Below are 18,213 nucleotides of genomic sequence, written 5' to 3'. Positions count from 1 at the left end.
TAAAATTCATTTGAGATAGGAGTTTAACTGTTTCCCGGGCTGCAGTTCAGTGGCATGATCTCAGCTCACTGCAACCTCTGCCTTCCAGGTTCAAGCTGTTCTCATGCCTCAGCCTCCCCAGTAGCTTGGATTACAGGCACATGCTGCTATGGCAGGATAATTTTTGTATTTTTAGTAGAGACGGGGTTTTCCATGTTGGCCAGGCTGGTCTTGAACTCCTGTCCCCAAGTGATCCGCCTGCCTTGGACTCCCAAAGTGCTGGGATTACAGGCGTGAGCCATCACATCCAGTGTGAAGATTCCTTTTACCTGGGTACTCACTTGAGTTGATGTGGACCTCCAGAGAGAAAACCAGTGAAAGTACAGAAACTAATAGAAATACCACAACACTCAACAGAATGGTGTGCAACTGTACCTCTGCGTGTGTGTGTGTGTGTGTAAATTTAGCTCTGTTTTGGGGTTTTTGACACAGGGTCTCATTCTATTGCCCAGGATGGAGTGCAGTCGTGCAGTCATATCTCACTGCAGCCTTGAATCCCTGGATTCAAGGGATCCTCCCTACTCAGCTCCTGAGTAGCTGAGACTACAGGCGAATGCTACCATACACAGTTCATTTTTCAATTTTTTTGTAGAGATGAGGTCTCACTATGTTGCTAGGGCTGGTCTTGAACTCTTTGCTTCAAGCAATCGTCCTTCCAGGGCCTCCCAAAGTACTGTGAGACACACCTGGCCAAACATTTAGTTTAAAATGGGTCCCATGGCTGGGCACAGTGACTCACACCTGTAATCACAACATATTGGGAGGCCAAGGGGGAAGGATCACGAGGTCAGGAGTTCGAGACCAGCCTGACCAAAATGGTAAAACCCCATCTCTACTAAAAAAAAATCCAAAAATTCCCTGTAATCCCTGCACTTCGGGAGGCTGAGGCGGGTGGAGCACCTGAGGTCAGGAGTTGGAGACCTGCCTGGCCAACCTGTCGAAACCCTGTCTCTACTAAAACTACAAAAAATTAGCTGGGTCTGGTGGCACATGCCTGTAATCCCAGCTACGTGGGAAGCTAAGGCAGGAGAATTGCTTGAGCCCGGGAGGCGGAGGTTGCGGTGGGCCGATCGTGCCATTGCACTTCCAACCGGAGCAACAACAGCGAGACTCCATCTCAAAAAAATAAATACAAATAAAATGAAATAATAAAGTAAATCCCATTATCAGATGATCAGCTACCTTGCCTTCGGGACTATCTACGGTTAATGAGTCCTAAGAAAATATACCCTCTGGGTGCAGTGGCTCACACCTTTAACCCCAGCACTTTGGGAGGCGAAGGCATACTGTCCAACAGGGTGAAACATTGTCTCTACTAAAAATAAAAAAATTAGTTGGGCGTCGTGGCACACCCTGTAGTCCCTGCTACAAGAGAGGGTGAGGCAGGAGAATCGCTTGAACCTGAGAGGCAGAGGTTGCAGTGAGCCAAGATAGTGCCTTAGCACTCCAGCTATATAATGAGACTCTTAGGGGGGAAAAAAATGCAAGCACATACCCTCACTCTGGTCTCTAACCCCTGAGATATTGGGGCAAAGTTAAAAATTTATTAAGATTGGTTAAAACCTGGGGCAAAATATAAACTTATGTAGGGTTTTATTTGCCTGACTGGAATTTGAAAAGGAATTGTTTGAAGACTTCATTATGTCTCTCAGTTAAATTGTCTATTTTGAACCTGTCAGGAACATAAAATTTCAATTGAATGACTTTTTTTTTGAGACAGTCTTGCTCTGTTGCCAGGCTGGAGTGCAGTGGCACGATATCGACTCAGTGCAACCTCTGCCTCTCAGGTTCAAGCAATTCTCCTGCCTCAGCCTCCCAAGTAGTTGGGACTACAGGCACACACCACCACACCCAGCTAATTTCTGTGTTTTTTAAGTAGAGACGGGGTTTCACCATGTTGACCAGGATGGTCTTGATCTCTTGATCTTGTGACCGCCCACCTTGGCCTCCCAAAGTGCTGGGATTACAGTCATGAGGCACTTCACTCAGCCAGTGAATGACGTTTTCAAGAGCACTATATATTTTAATAAGGGAATTGTGTCTTGGTTACTACCAACAATGCCTGTTGCTCCAAAGGGAATGAGGAGTGGCCTGGCAAAGGCTGGCATTTGGCCTTAGTATATGTAGCAATGTTATTTTGATCTATATTTTTGGTGTATGTTAGAAAAGGGATTCACAGTTTCTTTTTTTTTCCCCCATTATGGGGACAATTTTTAGATAATGTCTCAGTTCTGTATAATAAACATGAAGATGGGACCCTAAGTTCGACCAGGGCATCCGGTGTCAAAACAGTTGCCGAATGTATGGGCAAGCATATTGTTTCTTGGGTTCTATCCTTTATATATATATATTTAACAGAGATGAGGTCTCACTATGTTGCTCAGGCTGGTCCTGAACTCCTTGGCTCAACTGATTCTTGGGCCTCCATCTCCCAAACTGTTGGGATTACAAGCATGAGTCACCACACCTAGCTGACCATGAAGTTCTTTTATGGTCACAAACAAGAATGTCTGTTGATTGATATTTTGAGTGTCGTCCTATTGCCCAGGCTGGAGTACAATGGCACAATCTCAGGTCACTGCAACCTCTACTTCTCGGGTTCAAGAGATTCTCCTGCCTCAGCCTCCTGAGTAGCTGGCATTACAGGCATGTGCCACCATGCCTAGCTAATTTTGTATTTCTATTTTATTTATTTGATAATGGCTTTTCACTCTTCCTGCCCAGGCTGGAGTACAATGGTGTTATCTTGGCTTACTGCAGCCTTCACCTCCCAGATTCGAGTGATTCTCCTTAGCCTCCCCAGTAGCTAGGATTACAGGCACCTACCATCATGACCGGCTGTTTTCGTATTTTTAATAGAGATGGGGTTTCACTCTGTTGGCCAGGCTGGTCACAAATGCCTGATTTCAAGATCCACCCACCTCAACCTCCAAGAGGTGGGATTAACGGCATAAGCCACCGAACCTGGCTAGTAAGTAAAATTTGCAAATAAGGAGTATGCTGCTACCAGAATTCAAAAGGTGCTCGGAGCTATTGGACTTAGGTGTTTTTAGTAAGTGTATTGGTGAATCTCCTTGGAGAAGGACGTTATTAATGAAGTGTCATTTCTGGAGAAAGGTGTGGATGTTATCAAGATCTTCTCTGACTCACCTCTTTAAGGTACCCCATGGGTAGTGGGAAAAAGTATGTCATATCCCTTCGGAGGTGGAACCAAATTGTGGCTGAGAAGCTACTGAGATGGCACTGAACAGAATATATTAGCCAATTGTATTAGGGTTTTCTAGAGAGACAGAACTAATGGAATGTGTGTACATATATATGTATGTGTGTGGGTGTGTGTGTATATATATGTTTATTATTAACTCACATGATCACAAGGTCCCACAATACTGTCTGCAGGCTGAGGAGCAAGGAGAGCCAGTTCGAGTTGTAAACCGAAGAATCTGGAGTCAGATGTTTGAGGGCAGGAAGCATCCAGCACAGGAGAAAGATGTAGGCTGGGCAGCTAAGTCAGTCTCACATTTTTCTGCCTGCTTATATTCTAGACTCCCTGGAAGCTGATTAGATGGTGCCCACCCAGATTAAAGGTGGGTCTGCCTTTCCCAGCCCACTGACTCAAATGTTAATTTCCTATGGCAACACCTTCACAGACACACCCAGGATTCATACTCTGTATCCTTCAATCCAGTCAAGTTGACAGTATTAACTGTCACACCAATCTACAAGGGCAAATTATTTATCTGTTGTTGAGTGAATAAAATCAGTAATCTAAATAATATCGGGCATTGAGTATGGAGACCCTGATGGATGCGACCACAACATTAATGCTGTGATTAGTCTGCCATGAAGGGCCATTTATCACTTTTCTTATTTGTTTCTTTCTAGAGACAGGGCTGCCCAGGCTAGACTGCAGTGGCCCAATCAGAGCCCACTATAGCCTCAACCTCCTAAACTCAAGCAATCCTCTCACATCATCCTCCCAAGTAGTTGTGACTACAGGCACGCCTTGCTTACACAAGTTTATTTTTTTGTAGAGACAGAGTCTCACTACGAAGCTCATCCTCCCACCTTGGCCTCCCAAAGATTAGCTGAGCGTGGTGGTGGGTGCCTGGAGTCCCAGCAACTCAGAAGGCTGAGGCAAAAGAATTGCTTGAACCCAGAAGGCGGAAGTTCCAGTGAGCCAAGATCACGCCACTGCACTCCAGCCTGGGCCACAAAGGGAGACTCTGCCTCAAAACAAAACAAAACAAAACAAAAACAAACAGGTGATCTTTTCCTTCAATCCAGCTACTACTGTTTTGTTTTTTGTTTTGTTTATTTTTGAGACGGAGTCTCCCACTGTTTTTTTGGCCATGCACAGTGGCTCATGCCTGTAATCACAGCACTTTGGAAGGCCAAGGCAGGTTGATCATTTGAGGTTGGGAGTTCAAGACCAGCTTGACCAACATGGAGAAACTATGTCTCTACCAAAAATACATAATTAGCCGAGGGTAGTGGTGCATGCTGTAATCCCAGTTACTCGGCAGGCAGAGGCAGGAGAATCGCTGGAATCCGAGGCAGAGGCTGCAGTGAGCCAAGGTCATGCCATTGCCCTCTAGCCTGGGCCACAAGAGCAAAACTGACTCTCAAGGAAAAAAAAAAAAAAAAAAAAAAAAAAAAACCTGAATTGTAGAAGAAATTGTTAAGGAAAAAAAAAGGAACCAGAACTTGGAGATTTGGAATGTTCTCAGCCTATCCATAGTCCAAAAATTAGAAAACTTGTACTAAAGAGAATCCTTAAAGTGTGGCTAAAGAATCATTTGATAAAGAGATCATGAATGGGACTGTATCAGCTATCTTATCAAAAGTGAGAAGAAAGACTGGATCATACTAGAAAAGATACTGCCACTTAGATGGTGCCACCTAAAATGGACAGAGAAGGCACAACAGAACAGGCAAGGCTGTCACACTTCTTAGATTTCAGAAGGGGACACAGAAATAATCAGCTGTGAAAGGGTACTGACATTTAAGGATGGTTTAATTCCTGCCATGCTCTCCAGGATCTGTGGGAACAGAAGAGATCCTTCGAGGAGCATTTCTCAACAACCCGCCTCTGAGGCCTACATCATCTTGGCTTCTGGTAAATTTTGACATGAATGTGCCACACTGGCAGCTACTAACCAACAGGGTCTGGGACCAATCTGCATGATTTATCTCATTCAGAACTTGTTAATGCTATGATCCTATGAATGTAATCACCAAGGTGAGGCAGCATGCAGTACTGACCTCAGCATCCCAGACTCAGAGATGCCCAGACTCAGGCAACCATGGAGAAATTCTATTCAGAACCAGTAGGTTTAATTTCAAACACTTGGGAGGGCACGTAAGGCCAATCCATAAGACATTACAACCCCCACAAGGCATTTAGGACAAATCTGATGATCTTTGGTGTCACTGTCAATAATTAAAGATGGCAACCGATGAGCTAAATGTTAACACTCATACCCTCACATTCATAGGATTTCTCCCCAGTGTGAATTTTTTTGGCGGGGGAGGGGGACAAAGTCTCACTGTGTTGCCCAGGCTGGAGTGCAATGGCGCCATCCCAGCTTGTTGCAACCTGGGTTCAATTGCTTGATGGGTTCAAGCAATTCTCCTGTGTCAGCCTCCTAAGTAGCTGGGACTACAGGTGCATGCCACCACACCCAGCTAATTTTTTGTATTTTTAGTGGAGATGGGGTTTCACCATGTTAGCCAGGATCTTCTGACTTTGTGATCCTGTTAGGCTAGATCTCCTGACCTCATGATTCACCTGCCTTGGCCTCCCAAAGTGTTGGGATTACAGGAGTGAACGACCGTGCCCGGCTATGAATTGTTCCATGTCTACTTAGGAGTGAGGAAGAAGCAAATGCTTTCCCACATTCTTTACACACAAAGGGTTTCTCTCCGGTATGAGTTCGTAGGTGAACATTAAAGCCAGAGGAATACATAAATGCTTTCCCACATATCTTGCATACATAGCGCCTTTCTCCAGTATGAGTTCTCAAATGTTTAGCACGATGGGAAGAAGTAATGAAGGTTCTTCCACATTCACCACATATATAAGGCTTCTCTCCTGTGTGAATTCTTGTATGTTGAGTAAGGCTTGTAGATGTAGTGAAGCCTTTCCCACATTCCTTACACTGGTAGGGTTTCTCTGCACTGTGATGTCCTTTGTGTATAGCAAGGCCTGAGTACTGAGTGAAGGCTTGCCCACATTCCTTACATTTATAGGGTTTTATTCCAGTGTGAGTTCTTATATGTTCAGTAAGTTGAGTTGATCTAGTGAATGCTTTCCCACATTCTGTACATTTATGTGGTTTTATTCCAGTGTGAATTTGAATGTGATCATAAAGGCAGGAGGAATTTCTAAAGGATCTTCCACATTCTTTACATTCAAATGACTTCTCTCCTTTATAATTTTTCCCACGTGCAGAGAGCTGAGAAAAATTAGTGAAGGATTTCCCGCATTTCTTAGTCTTTTTGGATTTCTTTCCAGTATGAACTGTTACACACTGCTTTAGTTGTGAGGAAGCTGTGATGGCTCCTCCACATTCCTCAAACTCACAGAGCTTCTCTCCAGTGTGGATTCCCATGTGATTATCAAGACTCGCAAAATACTTAAAGCCTTTTCCACATGCCTTACATTTGTAGGGTTTTCTTGCATTGAGAATTTGAAGATGTACAGCAAGGCCTGGAGTTAGGGTGAAGACTTTTCCACATGGATTAAGTTTGGAAAGTTCCTGTCCAACAGAGGCTTTCTTGTGCACAGAGAGGACATCGTTTCCGTAACAATTACACTCAGAAGTGTTCCCTCCATTCTGAGCTCTCATGAGTGTCTCAAAGAAAAACCATTCACTGAAGACCTCTCCACAATTCTTACAGTCACAGAGTTTCCCTAACCTGTAGCTTCTTTCCTGTTGATGAGGGAATAAAGGTTTTAAAACGTTTTCAGATATATTAAGAGATTTCATCCATCTGAACACAGAAGCATTATTTTGATGACAATTGTTTCACTATTTTAGTTTTTTAAAGTTCAGTGGTTTTTTTTTTTTTTCTTTTTTTTTGAGACTGTCTGGAGTGCAGTGGCACAATCTTGGCTAACTGCAACCTCCACCTCCCACACTCAAGCAATTCTCCTGCCTCAGCCTCCCAAGCAGCTACGAATACAGTTGTGCGCCACTGTACGTGGCAAATTTTTCTATTTTTTTGGCCAGGGATGGTGGCTCATGAGGTAAGGAGATCAAGACCAGCCTAACCAACATGTTGAAACCCCGTCTCCACTAAAAATACAAAAATTAGCTGGGTGTGGTGGCTTGTGTCTGTAATCCCAGCTACTCAGGAGGCTGAGGCAGGATAATTGCTTAAGCCTGGGAGGTGGAGGTTGAACTGAGCCAAGATCAACCCACTGCACTTTAGTGTGGATGACAGAGCAAGACTCCACCTCAAAAAAAAATTCTACTTTTTGTAAGAGCCGGCATTTTGCCAAGTTGCCCAAGGCTGGTCTCAGACTACTGAGTTCAGGTGATCTGCCCGGCTTGGCCTCCCAAAATGGTGAAACTACAGGCGTGACCCACCATCCCCAGTGTATTTTAAAGAGCTGTGGTTTCGCTCCATTGCCTGGGCTATAGTGCACTGGTGTGATCATAGCTTACTCTAACCTCAAACTCCTGAGTTCAAGTGATCATCTTACCTTACCTTCCCGTGTAGCCAGGACTATAGGCATGCACTATCAAGCCTGGCCAACCTTTCAATTTATTTATTTTTTTGAGACGTAGTCTCATTCTGCCTCCAGGCTGGCATAGAGTGGCCCGATCTTGGCTCATTGCAACCTCTGCCTCGTGGGTTCAAGCGATTCTCGTGCCTCAGCCTCCTCAGTAGCTGGAATTACAGGCACATACCACCACCTCCATATAATTTTTGTATTTTTAGTAGAGACAGGGTTTCACCATGTTGGCCAAGCTGGTCTTGAACTACTGACCTCATGATCCACCCACCTCCACCTCCCAAAGTGCTAGGATTACAGGCGTGAGCCACTGCACCTGGCCTCAATTTATGTTTATAGAGACAGGGTCATGCTAGGTAGCCTAGGCTAGTCTCAAACTCTTCAAGCAACTGCCCTGTCTCAATCTCCCAAAGTGCTGGGATTATAGCCATAAGCTACTATGGCAATCTACTTTCATAAGTATAATTCTTACAATTTTTCTTCTATGGTTTCATTTCCTGACCCCTTCACTTCTTCCAGTTTGAATGATGGGATCTTTTGCTAGAATTCTATGCCACTGGCTCTAACTGTTTAAAAAAATTAAAAAAAAAAAACAAACAAAACAAAACACTGTAGTTCTTTTTTCATTATTGTGAGGGGTAGTTTGAGACAAGTTCTGAATCTGTCACCCACACTGGGTACCATGGCACAATCACAGCTCACTGCAGCCTTAATCTCCAAGGCTGAAGCCATCATCCTGCTTCAATCTCCTAAGAAGCTTGGACTAAAGGTGCATGCCAGGCTCATTTTTTATTTTTTGTAGAGACAGGGTCTCCCTGTTTCCCAGGCTGGTCTTAAACTCCTAGACTCAATCAATTCTCCTGTGTCAGCTTCCTAAAGTTCTGGGATTACAGGTGTCAGCCATGGCACCCAGCCAAATTCTATAGATTTTCATGAAACTGCTTAAATCCTCTATGTCTACTTACATATGTGGGAATGTGTACTTGTGGGTATTTTCAAGTGACAAGTTATACAGGTATGGAACATCACAAAATTCATCATATTCAGACTATCTCTCTGGATACCCTGCTCCCTCAACAGTGCAGGCTATTTCTCTAATTCTCTCAAGTATCTCTCATTTGTGCTCTTTTTCACTGCAAACTCTACTTCCCAGGTTTAAGCAATTCTTCTGCCTCAGCTTCCCAAGTAACTGGGATTACAGGTGCCCGCCACCATGCCTGGCTATTTTTGTATTTTTAGTAGAGACAGAGTTTCACCATGTTGGCCAGGCTGGTCTCGAAGTACTAACCTCAAGTGATCCACCCACCTTGGCTGCCCAAAGTGCTGGGATTATAGACTCAGTTTCTTTACTATCTTTCTTTTTTTGTTTTTGAGACAGGGTCTCACTGGGTCCCCCAGGCTGGAATGCAGTGATGCAATCTTGGGTTCCACCTCTGAGTTCAAGCAATTCTCCTGCCTCAGCCTCCTGAGTAACTTGGATGACAGATGCCCACCACCACACCTAGCTAATTTTGTATTTTTAGTAGAGACGGAGTTTCACCATGTTGGCCAGGCTGGTCTCCAACTCCTGACCTCAAATGATCCACCACCTTTGCTTCCCAAAGTGTTGGGATTACAGGCATGAGCCACCATATTCAGTGTCTTTTCTAAATCAGAGATGGGATGTTGCTATATTGGCTAGGTTGGTCTCAAACTCCTGGACTCAAATGATCCTCCCATCTCAGCCTCCCAAGTAGCTGTAATTACAGATGTAAGCCACAGCTCTGTCTGGGCTGATTTTCTAGAATGAAATTCTCAATCTTTTCTGAGTGGGGAAACTAAGAAATATTCCTCATCAATCTTACCATTTGTAGCCCATTGAATATTTCGTTCTTCAAAAAGCCCTGCTGATGTGATGGCCCTTGGGATCCAGGTTGTATTTCCCATTCTGAAGTTAAGCAGAAAAAGAAATGTAAGGGTTTAGAGAGGAACTGTTACATTGAAATAGTTTAAAATGATGAGTCATTTGTACTTGTTTTCAAATTAAACACAGTAACAAAATAAAAGCCAGAGAACCTTGAGGATTTTGGTATGGCAAAAAGTTGGCTATAAGGATGTGGGGTTTATTACACGCTGATGTGTTTAGATAGCTTATTATAAACTGCTTCTGTGAACACTGAAACTGATGATGAACAGGAAGAGAGGATTATCAGGAAGGGAAAGTAGGAAAGATCTGGATAAAGAGCATATATCAAAATGATAAACTTAACCAAACAACAGAATGGTACTTTTGTTAGATCATAGAAAAGTTTGACTAGATGGAAAATAAAAGTCAGAGGTATTTGAAATTCTGAGAAAAAATAGCTTAAATCTTCTGAGGCAAAGTGCATCTTAAAAAAATTTTATTATTTTTTTAAGATGGAGTCTTGCTCTGTCACCAGGCTGGAGTGCAGTGGCACAATCTTGGCTCACTGCAACTTCTGCCTCCTGGGTTCAAGCGATTCTTCCACCTCAGCCTCCTGAGTAGGTGGGACCACAGGCATGTGCCACCACACCTGGCTAATTTTTTTTTGTATTTTTAGTAGAGACAGAGTTTCACCATGTTGGCCAGGATGGTCTTGATTTCTTCACCTCAGGATCTGCCGGCTTTGGCCTCCCAAAGAGCTGAGATTACAGGCGTGAGCCACCGCACCTGGCCTTTTTTTTTTTTTTTGAGACAAAGTCTTGCTCTGTCACCCAGGGTGGAGTACAGTGGTGCAATCTCGGCTCACTGCAACCTCCACCTCCCAGGTTCAAGCCATTCTCCTGCCTCAGCCTCCCGAGTAGCTGCGATTACAGGTACGGGTCACCACACTGGTTAATTTTTTTATTTTTAGTAGAGATGGGGTTTCACCATGTTAGCCAAGATGGTCTGAATCTCCTGACCTCGTGATCTGCCCACCTTGGCCTTCCAGAGTGCTGGGATTATAGGTGTGAGCCATATAGCGCCTGGCCTAATTACTTTACTTCTTAATGAAAGTCTGGCCCCGTAGATAAGGCCAGGTGCCGTGGCTCACACTTGTAATCCCAGCACTTTGGGAGGTCAAGGCCGGTGGATTACCTAATGTCAGGAGTTTGATACCAGGCTGGCCAACATGGCCAATACCCATCTCTACTAAAAATAATTTTTCAAAAAATTAGCTGGGTGTGGTAGCAGGTGCCTATAATCCTAGCTACTTGGGAGGCTGAGGTGTGAGGTTGCAGTGAGCCAAGACTGCACCATTGCATTCCAGTCTGGATGACAAAACAAGATTCTATCTCAAAAAAGAAAAAGAAAAAGAAAGAAATTAAGTAAGTATAACATAAAGATCCTTGCCATAGGATGTCAAACATGATAGTATATTAAATTCATTTTTAGGGATTCTGAAAACACAGATGACTGGGTCCAAATGCTAAAGTTTCCAATTTAGTACATCAATGATAGGGGAAGGAAGATGTACATTTCCTTTTTTTTTTTTTTAATTTTAGATGAAATCTTGCTCTGTTGCACAAGCTGGAGTGCAGTGGCTCCCTGTAATCTCCACCTCCTGGGTTCAAGCAATTCTGTAGCTCTGCCTCAGCTTCTGGAGGTTTCACTACGTTGGCCAGGCTTTTCTGAAACTCCTGACCTCAGGTAATCCGCACGACTTGGCCTCCCTATGTGCTGGGATTATAGACGTGAGCCACTGCATCGGACGTAGTCTTTCTTTTTATGATTTCTTTTTAGAGACGAGGTCTCACAATGTGACCCATGCTAGTCTAAAACTCCCAGGCTGAAGCGATTCTCCCACCTCAGCACCCCCAAGTACCTGGGACTAAAAGGTGCAGGCCACCATACCCACTAAAATGATGTGACTCTTACCCACAGAGGCCAGGTTCTTGTAGTTCTCCAGCATCACATCTCTGTAGAGGTATTTCTGAGTTGTGTCCAGTAAAGCCCACTCCTCTGGGGTGAACTCCACAGCAACATCATCAAAGGTCACTGAATCCTAAGTCATCACACACATGTTGGTTTGAGCCAATGAACACTTCCACCAATGTTCACTTGAGAATGAGGAAGGGAACCTTATACTCGCTTATATGTGGTTCTGAGATCTCCCAAGATCTACTCCAGGGTTTAATGTCTCAGGAGCTGTTGCATATAAACACTCAAAGGTGACCTCCTACAGGCATATGCCTTGAACAGCACTTTTAAAAATTTTTTTAAAAATATTTTCCTGATTTTTAAACATTTTTATTTTAAAATTTAAAAGTTTTTGAAGTTTTAATTATAATATTTCCTTAATGTATTTTTTTTTCTTTTTCTTCTTCTTCTTCTTTTTTTTTTTTTTTCCAAAGATGGGGTTTCACCATGATGGCCAGGCTGGTCTTGAACTCCTGACTTCAGGTGATCCACCCACCTCGGACTCCCAAAGTGCTAGGATTACAGGCGTGAGCCACCACGCCCGGCCAACATAAATTTTTATCTAGCATCTATTCATCTATCTATCCTTCTAATCTGTTTATTAATTTATATATAAAGACAGGTCCCATTGTGTCACCCAGGCACAATCACTGGTGACTGACGGAAGCATCTTATCTTCTGGGCTGCAGTGCTCCTCTGACCTCCGCCTCCTGAGTAGCTGGAATTACAGGCATGAGCCACTGCCCACAGCTTACACTTCATCTCAGCACAATCACCACCAGGCTAGAAGCTCTTCCTGTCCCATCTGTCTCTATGCAGCACACTCCTGATATCTGATCAATGCTGATGCGTGAATAAATTATTTGATAAAAGGACACTGTCATCTGTCTTATCATCTGTCACAGCACCCAGCAATCAAAGAAAGATGCACTTGGCACCATGAAGGTCAAGCTTAATTAGTTATTACTGACATCATGGGGATGATTTTCAAGTTAACACTTTATCTATAGGAGATTTCATTCCCTGGGGAAATTCATCTGGGGACTCGTCCTTCAGTGAGGCTTCATTTGCTCTAAGAGAACTCTGGAGACGCGTCTGTCTAGAAGGAAATGTGTCCACCTACTGGATGTAAGTATGACATTTTGTACAACAGTACATTTTCACTTTACCTGATAACCATTAGCCAGGTAGTCCACCACCGTCCTTTCTACCTTTGTCTTTTCTTCAAAAGGGCAGATGGCTTCCCTGGGAAAAAACCCTAGTGGAAAAGTAAGAAGGCATGAGAAGCCAGAGCTACCTGTACTTCCCAAACTACAAGTCATTCCATCCCAGTTTGAAATTCCCATATACTCCTGCACACTTGAGAAAACTGCAGACAGACAACAATCCCATGAAATGCCACAGCAGTCCTTGTCACCTAGACTCAGAAAAGCAGACGTGGGCCGAGCTGCCTGTTGAGTAAAGGGTAATAGTTTTATTTTACAAGGGAACTTACACCCTGAAAAATGTGACTATCTGTCCATACTAGTAAAATTCATGAAGCTTATATAACATTTCCTAAGGCACACAAACCAGGGCTGAATTCTAAAACAGCATTCTGGCTGGGGACAATGGCTGATGCCTGTAATCCCAACACTTTGGGAGGCCAAGACAGGCAAATCACTTGAGGTCAGGAATTTGAGACCAGCCTGGCCAACATGGCGAAACCCCGTCTCTACTAAAAAAAATAAAATAAAACAATAATTACAGGAAGCTGAGGCAAAGACTTGCTTAAACCAGGGAAGTGGAGGTTGCAATGAGCCAAGATGATGCCCCTACCCTCCAGCCTGGGTGACAGAGCGAGACTCCATCTCTAAATTAATAAATAAGCAAACAAGCTAGGCTTTGAGGCACGTGCTTGTGGTTCCAGCTACTTGGGAGGCTGAGGCAAGAGAATTGCTTGAACCTGGGAGGCAGAGGTATTGCACCACTGCACTCAGCCTGGGTGACAGAGCAAGATTCTGTTTCAAAAAAATAAATAAACAGGCCGGGCGCGGTGGCTCACGCTTTTAATCCCAGCACTTTGGGAGGCCGAGGCGGGTGGATCACGAGGTCAAGAGATCGAGACCATCCTGGTCAACATGGTGAAACCCCGTCTCTACTAAAAATACAAAAAATTAGCTGGGCATGGTGGTGCGTGCCTGTAATCCCAGCTACTCAGGAGGCTGAGGCAGGAGAATTGCCTGAATCCAGGAGGCGGAGGTTGCAGTGAGCCGAGATCGGGCCATTGCACTCCAGCCTGGGGTAACAAGAGTGAAACTCCGTCTCAAAAAAAAAAAAATAGATAAATAAATAAATAAATAAAAATAAAATAAAACAACATTCTGTTTCTTGTTATAGTTATTCCTGTAAGAACCAGAGGAGGCCAGGTGTGATGGCTCACATCTGTAATCCCAGCACTTTGGGAAGCTGATGCAGGCAGATCACCTGAGGTCAGGAGTTTGAGACAGCCTGACCAACATAAAGAAACCACATCTTTACTAAAAATACAAAATCAGCTAGGTGTAGTGAACGTGGTACATGCCTGTAATCCCAGCTACTTGGGAGGCTGAGGCAGGAGAATTACTTGAACCCAGAAGGCAGAGGTGACTGTGACCTGAGACAGCACCATTGCACTCTAGCCTGGGAAACAAGTGTGAAATTTTGTCTCAAAAAAAAAGAACCAGTGGCGACTGTTCAGGCCCAGCTCACTGCACTCTTATGGTGTGGAGGGCGACCTAAAGCAGAATCTCTGAGAAAGAGCATCAACAAGGACTTACCGCAGGACAAATCAATAGCTGCCATCCTCTGAAGCTGATGGTGGGATGTGCCTCAATGCTCTCTCTCCTTTCATGCCAAGATCGCCTCAGGGAAGCTTACGAATCTAGGTGGAGAAAGGCAATCTCCATTCCTCTGTGTAGAGAGTTATGTTTTGCCTTGTTCATATCAATCATCAAACAGTAAGCATCAAACATCAGTCATCGAACATTATGCATCAGCTTTCTCTCTGCAGGTGACAGATGTGAAAGCCACCAAAATCTGTCCACTGGACTTGAGTGTAATGGCATGATCTAGGCTCACTGCAACCTCCGCCTCCCAAGTAGCTGGGACTACAGGCGCATGCCACCAAGACCAGCTAATTTTTTGTACTTTTCTTAGTAGAAACAGAGCTTCACCGTGTTATCCAGAATGGTCTCAATCTCCTAACCTCATGATCCACCCACCTCAGGCTCCCAAAGTGCTGGGATTACAGGCGTGAGCCACCACGCCTAGCTGATGGGCAGTATTCTTGACAGTTTGCTAGATAAGAGGTAAAACTGTGGGTTTAAGATTCCATCTAGTGCTGAAAAGGAGATAGCGACCTATGGAAATTTTAAAGAAAATCACTTTGGGAGGCTGAGACAGGCGGATCACTTGAGCTCAGGTGTTCAAGACCAGCCTGGGCAACATGATAAAAACCTGTCTCTGCTAAAGAGTAGAAAAAATAACCAGGTGTGGTGGCTTGCACCTCACCTATTCAGGAGGCTGAGGTGGGAGGACTGCTTCAGCCGGGGAGGTAGAGGCTGTAGTAAGCCATGATCACACCACTGCACTCCAACCTGGGTAACAGAGAAAAACTTGTCTTAAAAAAAAAATCATCAGGTAGATTAAAAAGAATCTAAGAGGTTGGGTGCAGTGGCTCATGCCTGTAATTCCAGCACTTTGGGAGGCTGAGGCAGCGGATCACCTGAGATCAGGAGTCTGAGACCAGCCTGACCAACACAGAGAAGCCCTGTCTCTACTAAAAATACAAAATTAGCCAAACATGGTGGTGGATGCCTGTAATCCCAGCTACTCGGGAGGCTGAGGCAGGAGAATCACTTGAACCCAGGAGGTGGAGGGTGCAGTGAGCCGAGATCGTTGCACTCCAGCCTGGGCAACAAGAGCGAAATGCTGACTCAAAAAAAAAAAAAAAACTAAGAAAACATTCCCAATAAAAACCACAAGCAAGATAAACACTGTAATAAATAACTAATCTTTCAATGCACAGACACAGATGTACGTCCACAAGAAACAGCAAATAAGGAACTAGGCTGGGCATGGTGGCTCACACCTGTAATCACAGAACCTTGGGAAGCCCAGGCAGGCGGATCAGCTGAGGCCAAAAGTTTGAGACCAGCCTGGCCAACATGGTGAAACCTTGTCTCTACTAAAAATACAAAAAAATTAACTGCATGTGTTAGCAAGCAACTGTACCCCAGCTACTCAGGAGGCTGAGGCAGGAGAATTGCTTGAACCTGGGAGGCAGTGGTTATAGTAAGCTGAGATCGTCCAACTGCATTCCAGCCTGGGCAACAAGAGCGAAACTCTGTCTGGGGAAAAAAAAAAAAGGCTGGGCACGGTGGCTCACGCCTGTAATCACAGCACTTTGAGGGGCCAAGGCGGGCGTACCATGAGGTCAGGAGTTGAAGACCAGCCTGGCCAATATGGTGATACCCCGTCTCTACTAAAAATACAAAAATTAGCTGGGCATGGTGGCACGTGCCTATAATCCCAGCTGCTTGGGAGGCTGATGCAGGAAAATTGCTTAAACTGGAATTGGAGAGGTGAAAGTTGCAGTGAGCCGAGATCACGCCACTGCACTCCAGCCTGGGCTACAGAGCAAGACTCCGAAAAGAAAAAAAAAAAAAAAATAGGCTAGGCACAGTGGCTCATGCTTATAATCCCAGCACTTTGGGAGGCCGAGGCAGGTGGATCAACTGAGGTCAGGAATTCGACACTAGCCTGACCAATATGGTGAAAATCCATCTCTAAAGAAAAAAAAGGAAAAGAAAAGGGGAACGATGACCTCCCAAAATAAACAAAAAAAAATCAGTACCAGTGACTGAACCTAATGAAATGACAGTATTGAGCTAAGAATTGAAAATAACAGTTCTAAGGAAATTCAGTGATCTCCAATATAACACAGACGAGCAATTCAGAAACGTATCAGAAAAAATTTTAGAAGATATTAACAACAAAAAAAGAGAAATCTTACAACTGAGAAATACATATACTGAACTCAAAAGTTTATAATAGAGGCTCTCAACAGCAAAATGAATCAGAGGAAAGAATCAGTGAGCTTGAAGAAAGGCCATTTGAAAATATACCCAGAGAAGAATGAAAAGGAACTAAGATTGTCTGCAATATACAGAAAATTATCTTGAAAGACAAAAACTAAGAATCACTGGTGTTCAAGAGGGAATGGAGCAAGTGCAAGGGGTAAGCTTTGAAAGCTTATTCAAGATATAACAACAAATTTTCCAAAAATTGAGAAAAATATAAATATCCAGGTATATGAAGGTAGGAGGACAACAAACAGATTCAACCCAAATAAAACTACTATAAAGCATACAATAATCAGACTCTCAAAGGTCAAGGACAAAGACAGGACCTTAAAAGCGATAAAAGAAGTAAATAACATATAAAGGACCCCAACTGGTCTCGCAACAGGATTTCTCAACGGAAACCACAAGGCCAGAAGGGGGTAGGATGACATTTTCTTTCTTTTCTGGTGAGACAGGGTCTGACTCTGTTGCCCAGGCTGGAGTACAGTGGCATAATCATGGCTCAATGCAGCCTTGATCTCCCAGGCTAAAGCCCTACTCCCACACCAGCCACCCAAGTAACTAGTACTACAAACATGCACCACCATGCCTGGCTAATTTTTCTATTTTTCTGTAGAGATGGGGTTTCACCATGTTGCCCAGGCTGGTCTCAAACTCCTGAGCTCAAGCAATCCACCCACCTCAACCTCACAAAGTGCTGGAATTACAGGCATGGGCCACCTTGCCTGACTATGGGATGAAATTTTCAAAGTGCTAGAAGAAAAAATTGACATCTAAGAATAGCGTATTCAGCAAAACTATTCTTCAAATATGAAAAAAATAATAAAAATGTTTCCCAAACCACCCTTTGCTTGGGGTTGCACTACTGTCCAATGAGCGCATAGTGAGGGCGGTGCTGCTGACGCCTAAACAACACACTCGCATCAACTAAAGCTTTGCTTTACGTTGGTGCAATTTTTGGAAAAAATGAAAACCCTTTAAAAAAAGAAAAAAACGTTTCCCAGACAAAAGCTGAAGTAATTCATGACCATTAGACTTGTTTTTCAATCTGAAAGTAAAAAATATTAATGTGCAAAAACAAACATTTGAAAGAAAAAACCCACTGATGCATTTAAGCACAAAGGAACCTCAGAATATTCCCATACTGTAATTGTGCTGTTTAACCCACTCATAATTCTAGTATAAAGCTTAAAAGAAAAACCCATCAAAAACATGAATAGGTAAGGCAACCTGGTATAAAGCAACATAAAAATATGTAAATGAAGACAACAAAAAGTAAAGCTGTGGGAGCATGCAGTTAAAGTGTAGAATTTTGGGGTATGTTTGTTTTTTTAGTTTTCTGTTTATTTCTATTCTTTCTGTGTGACTAAGCTGTTATCTCTTTAACATAACTTGTTATAAGATTTTTTTGTAAGCCTCATAGT

At 43.6% G+C, this 18,213-nt stretch overlaps 1 protein-coding gene and 1 non-coding gene across 8 annotated transcripts in view; one reads left to right on the top strand and one right to left on the bottom strand.

Annotated features, from left to right (window-relative positions):
• Positions 1-351: 351 nt before the first annotated feature.
• LOC105706024 (zinc finger protein 561-like) overlaps positions 352-18,213 on the bottom strand; it is a 30,243-nt gene continuing 12,381 nt past the window's right edge. For 4 of the 7 annotated variants that reach the window (XM_064381908.1, XM_012436098.3, XM_064381909.1 and 1 more), the window contains 5 exons: positions 14,483-14,586; positions 12,854-12,942; positions 11,643-11,769; positions 9,628-9,710; positions 353-6,974 (listed from right to left, as the gene is read on the bottom strand). In XM_064381908.1, coding sequence (XP_064237978.1) covers positions 5,820-6,974; positions 9,628-9,710; positions 11,643-11,769; positions 12,854-12,942; positions 14,483-14,507 — 1,479 coding nt within the window. In that variant the 5' untranslated portion in view covers positions 14,508-14,586 and the 3' untranslated portion in view covers positions 353-5,819. Of the gene's footprint in view, positions 6,975-9,627; positions 9,711-11,642; positions 11,770-12,853; positions 12,943-14,482; positions 14,587-18,213 lie in introns of all 7 variants that reach the window. The other 3 variants (XM_064381912.1, XM_064381910.1, XM_064381911.1) reach the window with 3 other exon arrangements.
• LOC135276878 (U4atac minor spliceosomal RNA) lies at positions 17,629-17,754 on the top strand. Its single transcript, XR_010344432.1, has one exon. It is a non-coding gene; the product is annotated as a U4atac minor spliceosomal RNA (small nuclear RNA).

The sequence above is a fragment of the Aotus nancymaae genome, unplaced genomic scaffold (assembly GCF_030222135.1).
Source record: "Aotus nancymaae isolate 86718 unplaced genomic scaffold, 86718_ANA_hifiasm-v0.15.2.pri h1tg000028l, whole genome shotgun sequence".
In the NCBI taxonomy this organism is placed as follows: Eukaryota; Metazoa; Chordata; class Mammalia; order Primates; family Aotidae; genus Aotus; species Aotus nancymaae.
Note: the sequence above shows the minus strand (reverse complement) of the source record. Positions and strands in the feature narration are given on the sequence as shown.